This window comes from Canis lupus, chromosome 2 (assembly GCF_011100685.1).
Source record: "Canis lupus familiaris isolate Mischka breed German Shepherd chromosome 2, alternate assembly UU_Cfam_GSD_1.0, whole genome shotgun sequence".
Classification (NCBI taxonomy): domain Eukaryota; kingdom Metazoa; phylum Chordata; class Mammalia; order Carnivora; family Canidae; genus Canis; species Canis lupus.
This window is the reverse complement of record NC_049223.1, coordinates 54,466,991-54,477,752: the sequence shown is the minus strand read 5'-3', so window position 1 is coordinate 54,477,752 and position 10,762 is coordinate 54,466,991. Positions and strand designations below refer to the sequence as shown.

The following is a 10,762-nucleotide window of genomic DNA, read 5'->3' as shown; positions in this document are numbered from 1 at the left end:
CAAATCACTACAAAAAAAAAAAACTACTGGCTCTGGCATCTTTAAAACACCAGTGAATCATTCAGTGGATTCTCTGCAAACCCATATACTTTGATTAAAGTCATGATGATTCAAACAAATGGATAATTTATCATGTGAGCAAGTGGCCATATTTGTCCCTTATTAGCCCATGTTTAAATCCACGGTGAAACATTCTACTTTCTCACACCTCCTGCTTTTCTCAGGGCAACTTGGGTGTGAGTAGCTAAGATCAAACTCGGCTCAAAACTCCTCCAACGCATAGGATGGGACCATAGGATGGGAAGGCAGAGGAGCAAATCATGATCAAAACAGAGACCACAGTTTAATGAAAATGCTATCTTCTTTCTCACTGTGCATGATGGCCATATGTTAAATGGTCTTGGCTTACTACACATAGTGCGGGAGAATCATGTCATCAACTCCAGTCTCCTGCCAGTTGCAGCACAGCTCATAAATCAGCCCAGAATTCCAGTGAAAAGAGCTCTGAGTCTTTGATGGTTAACAGGGAAAGGGAAAGCAAAGACTTCGCTTGGCCCAGGCATCCCCAAGCCAGCAGGTCTGAACTCTGACCTTCCTGTATTAGAGTGGTTTCCTCCATCTCACACAACCTCCTGGACACTAACATCCCGAGGTGACTAGTGTGCATATGTGTAGGGGGCTAATTTATAGAATCTGGGTTTTCCTACGTTAGATTGCAGTAACATAGCCACTTGTGCTTTGTTAGTATATCTGTCCTACATTTTGTTTGAAGGGTCACAAAAGAGCAAAATAATAAATCTTTGACTTTGCTGTTTTCCCCCGACTTGACAATTTCCTATAAAAGGGAGAAGAATCAACTGTTTCGGAAGGTAAGACAACTGAAAAAGCACATCTCGGGGGAGCCTCTGCTCAGAATATCTGCTGAGCAAAGCAAACAGGAGCACCAGATAGGGTCTGTCATCCAATGATTAGCACAGACCCTCATCACCCGTAGTGTAGCACAATTAGGGTTCTCTCCATCCTTATTTTCATACAGAGTATGTGCACACTATCCATGCTTTATAATACATCTTAGGGGAGGAGAAATCTAGGAAAACCCAAAATGCTGTCTTTAATAATGAAATTTTAAAATTTAGTTCATTTCAGTTTTTAAAATTCCACCCTGAGGGGTGTGGCAGCTAAGGGTATGATCCAGCTATGTGTAGAGGGTATTGAAACACCAAGTTCAAGGAGAAGGTAAAAAAAAAATAAATTAAAAATAAATTTAAAAAATCCTTGGGAATACCTCCCCATCTTTTCATTTCCAGCTGGGAAGTTCCTATGCAACGAAGGTAATGTGACCCCAAAAGAAAGCAAGTTTGCACAGAATTTTGAGGAAGTCAAGGATACTAAAAAACAGCAGAGAGCCTGGTGAATAGAAAACCATGGAATATAAGGGAAAGTGGAGAAGAAAGTCAGCACACGTTCTTTTTTGGAAAAGGAAAATCTGGTCTCTCTGGAGAAGCAGCAGCATACTGTGCACGATGAAGCAGAGAGCAGAGCTAGAGAGAGGCCTTCGGGAAGGAGACAGATGGACTAGGAGGCACAATCACCACAGTCTTGGAGCTACACCATGGAAACAGAGTCCCCGCTTCCCCCCATTCCCTGAGCCAGCTTCCAGGCCGGTGTACCCACATGCACGCTGGGATGAGCGCCTCAGGCCAAAGACTATGTCCTAAGAGAGCCCACTCAACCCACGCTTATGCAATGCACAGATGAGAGCAATGAGGAGCCAGCAATGTTAGCAGGGGCCGGGAAACTCGTAAATCTCAGACTTGGAGACAGAGCCTTCCTCTAAAAGAGTTTGGAAGCTGTCATCATAATAAATGGTAGTTAGCATAGCCCATTGTAGTAGAAGTTCCTCAATGGGAGGAAACACACCGTCTGTATCTCTGGATCGTTATGTGTGTTTCCCTGATACACCATCAGCTCCAGAGATGTTCATTAAACTGCACTGACACTGGCCACTTCGGTAGGTCCTGTCCTCCTGAGGTGGCTGCTCTGACCATGAACCTGTCAGTGCTTCTCAAGCACACGGATTGCTACCCTTCCCTTGTTCTTACAAATACAGATGAGACACATGACCGGAAGAACTATCGCCTGGGGGCAAAGACAGTCTTTTTTGTTAAATGTTAATGTCAAAATTCTAATTAAATGCAGGCATACTGGAAGAGGAAGGAAGATATGGGGAATAAATGACTTTACTACAGATAATGAAATAAGATTTGAATTTCTAAACCACAGCCTACTCTAACTAGATTACCTTTTTGATTAGGTTACTTGCTTGAGCAATGAGGAAATACAGTGGACAATGTATCTCTGGGTTTTAGCAAGACATTTAACAAGATCTCTGAATGGGGCGATAGCAGAATTAGGTGGATTTGTAGCCAGTCATATAAATCCCGCTGCTTAGTGTCAACCTGGACGGAAGTCAGCAATGGGATGCCTCAGGGCTCATGTGTGTCCTGTCGAGCACCGACTTGGATAAAAAATGGTAGAAACAGGCTTATCAAATCTGTGGGTGGCATGAAAAAGGGAGGGATAGCAAAATGTGGGATGGAAGCATTAAAACATTCACAGGGGCCCTTGACATTGGAATGATGAAGGCTGAGTCAACTCTAACAGGATGGCACACCAAAGGGACACATGTAAGGGCCACTAAACCAGGAGGGATAATGCAAAGGATTGGGAGATGCTGGCTTAACAGCAATATGCAGGGGGAAGACAGGGATTTTAGATGACAGTCAAATGGATTTATCATAAAGCTAAAGAAGCTTAAACTTCAAGGCTCCTCACTGGCAGGGTCCCCTCCCAAAGCCCTATACTGAATCATTTTGTTTTCTTTTTCTGAAAGTGAGCCCCCCGATTTATATAAATTACAGCACTCCCCCAAGGTGGCATCCCCTCCCCACTGACATTTAATTATGGATGTTGATGGTCAAACCTACTTATTAGTAGGTTGTATTGAAAACTACAGGAGTCCCTACCACAGCATCCTAACCTGGTTAGAGACCCCTGGAGCATGGTGTCCGGTAGGAGTCATGACATTTTAAAGAAACTAGACCCAAACCAACCAACCAAACTGAAATTGCTGGCTCCATCTCCTTGGCCATGAACCTCTAAACGCTAGACCTGAGCCCCTTGCTCTTCGAATACACTTCTCCTCGTAGATCACTTCATGTGTTTTTTAACATGCTGACGGCTTCCACACGTCTCCAGCCCAGCTGTTCGTTCCCTGAACCCCTGATTCATGCATCTAATTGTCAGATGAGGCCAAGGCCCTAAAACATGACCAAGACAACTCATGATTTTCCCCCCATCCCTTTCCTGCCAACAGGTTTGAAGGACAATGACCAGAGAACCTAAGAAACGTTGACTATTATCTTCTTTTATGAAGAACAGTGTGCAGAACCGAAAATAATTGATCTGAAGGAAATAAAAACAACAACTGGCAGTGTTGGTGAAGGGTGTCTGAGATATCAAGTGGAAAAGGGAACATATTCCTTCCTTAAAGATACAAAATGAGACACATAAGGAAAAAAACTCTCTTCCAGAGAGACTGAAAAATGTCCCAGGAGACGTGACTTCACTGTCCTCAGGTTTCAGGGAGGAATGGCTTAGCCAGATGACTCTTCTAGCTGTAAGTTCTGGTTTTGTAGTTGACCTCCGATGACAAAGATTCCTACAACCCGAAGCTCAAAATGCACTGGTAATTGTTATTTTTCAGTCCATTTATTTTTAGCTCTTTTCTTTTTTTTTTTTAATGTATCATTTTTGTGTTTCCTAAATGGTATTTCTGGTTTCTCTGGAGCGACTAGCAGATATCAAGGACTGGATAAAAGGAACAAAACTAAACACCAATGACCTTAAAGGTCCCTTTGTTCCTGAGTCATTCTGTACTCAAACCCTTTCTCCAAGGCCACACACCATAGGCAATGGCTCTAAACGGCTAGCGACCATGGTCTAGTCCAGTGACTTCCAGTCCTGTGGGCTGAATTCTAGAGGCCTTGGGGGGTAGGCAGATGACAAACTCTGGAGAAAGAGGGACAAAAGCCCTCGTTTTGAAGTGGTAAAGATGGCACCAGCCATGAGTGCGCCCTGGGGCCCCTTCCTGGGGGCGGGCGGTGGGCGGCAGGGCTGTCTGCCTCAGGCCCCAGCTGACATCACACCTTCTGAAAGTAGGGGCTTTAAACACTAAGTGAGTTGATCCTTTTCACTGTTTTTCATTCCCCCCTCCCCCAGGTGGGTGGAGAGTGAAAGGTTGTTAAGTCACCTGGCCCAGAGTTTGAGTTTTCGAGAAGCCTCCAGGCAAGCCAAACAAAGCCGGGAGGTTTACCCGTGATGACAGGTACCCAGAGACTTTCCTGTGAAACCCAGGGCTAAGGAAGCTTAGATGCAGAAAGACAGATGGCCTTTTGCAACACGGGAGACTGAGAGGCCACCAACTCAGCTGTCTTCCTGAGAACTTACTTCAAGTGGAACGTGGAGACTCCTCCTGGGCACGCATCCCTGAACCCCTCTGTGTAGAAACCGGTCATCCATCCACCGTGGGCGGACGGGCCCGACCCCTAAGCTGATGGCCCCGAAAGGCCTAACTACCACACGAACAAAATGAAAGAGGCATGTTGTTTTGGAAAGAGAACTTCCCCTGCCGGGATACACCCTCAAGCAGAGATCACCAAATTCAACCCTTCAGTCTGATTTTACCAAATACCACTGATGCCACATGATATTCAACACCTCACATGCATCATCTTCGAATAAGATCTGCTCATTAGAAATACTAATGACCCAGGTTCAATCTGGCTACTTTAACCGTCTTGTTCTTGGGGCATGGATGTGCCCCATTTGGCTACATGCCTTCCTTTCTTGAGCCTTCTGTTTGTTGGGCTGCTCAAGCAGCCCAAGTTCAAACACCGGGACCAGGCATTAAAAAGTAAGAGCAAGCAGACCAGGAAAAGTATGTACAAATGATGAAGGACATGGGGGCAGGGAGATCCTACCCAAAGACGAAGAAATCTTCGGAGTATTCTTCCAGAGAAGGAGACCCCTGGGTTTTCTTTTGGGTTCTATCATCCCAAGTTTCTTTATTATTTTTGCCATCTGTGCAATACGGACTGTTCCAGTCCCCTCCACTTCATCCCCGGCACATTAAGAATGGCTCCAATTCATTATGGATGGGTGCCCCGAATCCTTTTGGTGCTCAGTCATAGAACTACCAAATGTTGGATCATGCAGCTCTGCATATTTCAAAAGACGTGTGACATCCCCTCCCCTCCAGCTCCATCCCCTGCTTTCAAAGTGGAGCCTAAGGCCACAACCAGAACAAAGCAACTGTGAAGCTTAGAGAGCCCACCTCTTGATCGGTGAAAATCTCTATGAAGTTCTGGAAGGAGAAAGAGCCGGACTGGAGAATGAGCTCTCCGGTATTCTCAAAGCACTGCCCGGTGAGCACGAGCAGCTTGTGTCGGGCAGCGTCCGTGATCATCAAGCGCACCTGAAACAAAGCACAGGGAACAGGACGTGAGCCACGCGCCCCGCCACCCACCACCCCACACTTCGTGCAGAGCTGGCCCTTGTCAGGCTCCACATCCGTTGCCCACCGAACCCATCCGTCCCCCGCGGGGAGGCGGACAGAGCCAAGGCTGTGGTCATGTGGTCAACTGGCCCACAAACGCCACGTTCCATGTTCACGACAACCAAGCCACGAGTGGGGCCTGACATCCTCCTAGATTCCTCGTCCTTCTCACAGCAGCCTGCACCGCTGAGTCACTGGCTCCACAGCCATGTCCGCTAGCAGCCCGCGGTCTGTGAGGCTCAGGGAGGTCCCACAGGCTGAGTCACCAAGCGCAGCCCCGCTCTCCCGGCTGCTGCCCCAGGAAGCAGAGGTTTCCACAAGGGTCCCCGGCCAGCCCCTCCCTCGCAGGACCCCTTTCCTTCCACGCCACCCAGCAAACTCGCAGCTCCAAACACCATCCCCAGTAGGATCAGCAAGGTGCCTGCCACTGAACACGAACAAAGGGCTCCCCCTAAATGGGAATCTTTCTTTTTTTTCTCCAAATGAGAATCTTTTAAATAGAAAGGTTTTGTAAATGGTTTGCACGAAAGGACTCTCTGTTCTTTGAGTGGCAGGAAGCCAGCCTGTCCTTCAGCAGAAACGCTGCTCCAAGCACCAAGGTACTGGTTCTGAGCACAGCTTGGCTCAGCACAGATCCACTGCCAGGCATCATGCTGACACCAAGGAAGGGGGACAAAAGTAAACAGGACATGACACATGGCACCCAAGGACCCCAAATTCCAGTCCAGGAAGTACCTGGCCCCAAGAGTCCCATCTGCTCCACAAGCAAGCCTGCATTCCCTTGAGGAAATCCTTTATTTTTCCTTTCCCACTTCAAGTTGTCTTTACTTTCTGATTCTGTGAATTAGACCCCCGTTGGCCTCAACCTTGCGCCTTCATGGATTATCAAAGAGGCCCTGCTGACCTTGGAGCCGATGGAGGTAGGATCACGACAGGCTCCGTAATGATCGCCAGGAAGTGGAAGCGACCCACTCTCCATCAACCGATACATGAATGAACAAAATGTGGTGCATCCACATCATGGAATAGTACTCGGTGGTAACAAAGGAATGGTGTACGGATGGAGGCCACCGTGTGGATGACTCTTGAAAACATTATGCAGAATGGAGGAAAGCCAGACACAAAAGCCACCTCCCGTGTGATTCCATCATCCAGAGTACTCGGAAGGGCCAAACCCACAGGGGCACAAAGTTGATTGGAAGTTGCCAGCAACTGGGAGGAATGGGGCGTGTTGGCTGACGGGCTCGGGGGTTGTAAGGGGTGGTGGACACGCTGTGGGACAGACAGTGATGATGGGCACACAGCTTTGTGAGAATCCTAAGAACCGATGAGTCACAAGCTTCAAAAGGTGCATTTTATGGTATGGGAATTAGAGCCGAATTTGTTGAAAGAGGTTCAGAGCAGGGGCGGCAGGGGAGATGGAGCTAACGGAGGCCCCGCGGGCCATGGCCCTTCCGTGTGCACGAGGCACGGCATCCCGAAGGTGCTCAGCCTGATCCAGAGCTGGGCAGAGGGAGCGGCTGTACTTGCTCCCGCCTGGGGGCCCGGGGCTCTGGGACTCGGCCCAGTTCCTAGCCTACCGTCCTCCCCGAGACCCCAGCCATTCTGGGCAATAATTCCAAACGCCAGTGACAATACATGAAGAAGAGCCACGGGCGGGTTTCAATGGTCACAGCCCCAGCCCCGTGGCGGGTGGGCCGTGGCGCTCCTCGGCACCCTGCGGGGGCTGTCGTGATCCCCGCTCCACGGAGGGCAGAGGGTGGAGGGTGGCCCGAGGGCACAGGACAATACACGACTTGCTGGAGGCCCCCAGCAGCCGGGTCCGGTGGGGAGGGGGCGCAGAGGGCTGCGCAGCAAGCCATTCTCCGGGCTACACCCCGCCCCGCACCCCCCCAGGCCCTGCGGGGAGACGGGCCCACCTTACCTCAGTGCTCACGGCCTCGTCCGAGGGGTTGATCAGGACCACGGTCTCCAGGACATCACTTCGGTGATGAAGGATCTTTTGTCCTGCGGACACAGGGGACAGACCGCAAGGGAGCCCTTAGCTTTCCCGAGGGAACGTGAGCTCCCGCCCCCCGTTCTCAGGCCGCCCCCCCTGCCGGGGCTTTCAGCCGAGACGGGCCCTGGACGCGGCCTTTGTCATGGTAATGGGGAGGCGCCCCCCACCGCCCTTCCCTGGAGATTAATTAGGAGCCGCTGCTGAATGGCAGCCGTCCCGGGCTGTGGGGGACAGGCGATGGCGGTGCCCCAGGGCCTCCCTGAAGGGGTGGGCTTGAGCCTGCGGGCCTGGGGAGGACGTGGACAGACTCCCCGCTTCAGCACGGGACCCAAGGTGCTGCATAGGGGCGCGCGTGGCCAGGAGAGGCCTGCTGCCCGGACGCAGCGGGGACGACACCCGTGGAAGGGGACTGGAGGGCCAGGAGTGCGAGGCACAGGGCAGCTGGTGTCCCTCAGAGCTCGAGCGTGCGCCACGTGGCTGCTGCGTGGACTGAGCGCGGACTCGGGCGCCACGGGGGAATGGGGCACTGGGCCGCCACTCAAGGACCCGCGGAGGCCGAGGGACGTGCGCCCCACCCAGAACGGGCCAGAGGGGTGGCTGGAGGGTGAGCGAGCAGCGGGGGGCCGGCAGCTGGGGCGGGGGCTCTGTGCGGGGTCACGTCACCAGGCGAAAACCTAACTAGTGCCACCGAGTTGTGTGCGTGAAAATGGGTAAGGTGGCAAGTTCTGTGGGTGTTTTTCTCGATTTCCTCAGAACTTAAAGCAGAGTGATGACAGGCCCGAAGGGCGGCCCAGCACCTCTGGCTGGGTGGCCGGGGACACGTGAACGGCACCGCAGGCCCAGCTGGGGCCGCGCCAGGAAGGCCCCCGAGGGCCCAGAAAGCGCACGCCGACCTAGCCGGCCGCACCCGCGAGCCCGTCCTCCCCGCTGTCCCATGTCGCCCATGAGCCAGCAGGTGCCCACCGGCGATGGAAGCAGCCCCCGCGACACCTGAGCAGCGTCGACCGCCCCCCGCCCCCCGTCAGCACGGACACCCGGGCCAGCGACCTCGGTGGGGGCGCTGTGGGGACACAGAGGCCGTGAGGGGCGGGGGCCAGCTCCAGGGCCACGCGGCCGGCACGTGTGTGGACCCGGTGCCCTGGCTCGGGGGGGGGGGGGGGGGGGCAGCCGCTGGGAGGGGGACGCGGCAGGGACGACGCCAGACCCACAGCGGCAGGGACGCGCTTACGAAGCAAGCCAGAAGGCATAACAAGGCTGTTGGCAAAAAAGCAAAAAGCAAAAGAAAGAAAAAAAAGGTCAAAGGTAGCAGCAAACCCACACGAGGGAGGGGACAGTAAGAGAAGGTGTGCAAGGTCTTACTCCGAACGCCTGGAAACCAGGAAAGCCGCAGACAGGACAAGGCCGCATGGCCCGAGCAGGCGGAGCCCCGAGCTCCCAGCAGGATGCCCGCGCTGGGCCGTGGAGGGCGCAGGCACCCCAAGAGCCACAGCCCCCGCCCGCCGGGCTCAGCTCTCAGGGCAAGCGTGCCCACACCCCGGACACGCAGCGGAGGGTGGCCCCGTTCTCCCGAGGGCCCCGGGGCGCCCCGCTCACCGCCGCTGCACCGCAAGCGCCGAGTCACGGCCGCGGGGCCCTCCTCCCCCACAGCCACCTGCAGACCCCGGCGGGCTCAGGGGTTCCACGGGCGCCACTCCTTAGGCCCATGGCTGGAAATACTGGGAGCAGGGACAGGGACGGCCTCGCCACCACCGCAGCTCCTCCAACAAAAGCCTTTTTATAGGATTGGATTTAAATGAAGGAGGGGATTTAGGGGGGGTTGGGGGAGAGGAGCTTGAAGCCCTTGCCCCTGGCCAGCTGCTGGCAGAGGCCTTCCTGGCCGACTGGGCCTCCTGGCGCCCCGCCTGCCCCCCGCCAGCTCTCCGGGTCACCCGACGCCTGCGAAGCCGCATATTTGCGGAATGTCTCACGCCGGGCCGCCGGCCAGGCGTTCTGAGGGAGAGGCCACCACCCTCGCCTGCAAAGGTCTCGTTCAGCTGCTTCAGAGACGAGGTTCCCAGGAAAGAAAGACACTGGGCTGTGGCCTGCCCCCCCCCCGCGCCCCGCTTCACGACCACAGGAGGCTGCCCGCACAACACGCGGCCCCGCTCAGCCTCGGTCTGCGGGAAGCAAACGCAGGGGCTCGGCTGATGGCACGGGCACCACTTTGATAAAAAAGCTCCCCCACCCCCCCAAAAAAAATAGAAGAGAAAAAGAAACCACCCTTTGATGGCTTCCCCACAGAACTCAGGGCAGCAGCGAGGGCCCGACCCTGGGGCGAGGGGCAGGTGCACAGCGGACAGAACAGAGTCCTGTCGCGCCCCAGCCCCGACGCGGCAGGTCCTTGAGGCCACAGACGTCCGTCTGCGTCCCGCCGGAGGCTCGGAGGCCCGAGCTAGTAATGGCTGAAACGCAGGGAGGGGTTTCCAGTCGTGCCAAGCCTGATCGATCATCTGAATCCGTGCGTCTTCCAGGATTGCGCGGTTTCGGGGCTCACAGGCTCGCGGCCCCCCCAGGGACCCTGAAATCTCGGGAAGCCAAGGGTCTTTGCCAGGCGATGCTTCTGGGGCCGCCCCCCGCGGAGCCGAACGGCCGTGTGCAGCACAGGCTCTGCCCAGGTTCTGAAGAGGCCACCAGGACTCGATCTGGGGACACCCGCCACTGAGGCACGGCCACCACCAACCCCCGTCAACCCTGGAACCTGCCGATCGCCCACAGCCGACCCTGCGGCCCACATGCCGGCCACGGGAGCCCAGGAGGTGACATGATCACAGGGGGGCCCAGCCCAAGGGAGGGGGCGCTGGATGCAAGTCCAGGATGCGCTGGTGGCCCCAAAGACACCCCCGGGCTGCAGGTCCCTGCAGACGCCGCACAGGACGGCAGTGACTCCGTGGGTCTCAGGATGGACACCGCATTCCCGCTCCCATGGGCAGCACCACCCGAACGTGCTACCTCCAGCTTCCCACGCAGCATGCCCTAGACACGGGAAGAGAAGGGACGAGGGGAGCCTCCGTGTCCGCTCAGGACAGGGTGCCGGCGCCGCTGGAACAGACGCCCCGGGGACCGGGAGGGGCGGTGGGGCCGAGGGCTCCCCGGCCCACCCCCGTGGC

At 54.7% G+C, this 10,762-nt stretch overlaps 1 protein-coding gene across 2 annotated transcripts in view; it reads right to left on the bottom strand.

Moving 5' to 3' along the window:
- MAP1B (microtubule associated protein 1B) overlaps positions 1-10,762 on the bottom strand; it is an 83,216-nt gene that overhangs the window by 15,990 nt on the left and 56,464 nt on the right. The window contains exons 1-3 of one of the 2 annotated variants that reach the window (XM_038530804.1): positions 9,210-9,351; positions 7,542-7,624; positions 5,396-5,536 (exon numbers count right to left, since the gene is read on the bottom strand). In XM_038530804.1, coding sequence (XP_038386732.1) covers positions 5,396-5,527 — 132 coding nt within the window. In that variant the 5' untranslated portion in view covers positions 5,528-5,536; positions 7,542-7,624; positions 9,210-9,351. Of the gene's footprint in view, positions 1-5,395; positions 5,537-7,541; positions 7,625-9,209; positions 9,352-10,762 lie in introns of those variants that run through there. The other variant, XM_038530803.1, reaches the window with a different exon arrangement.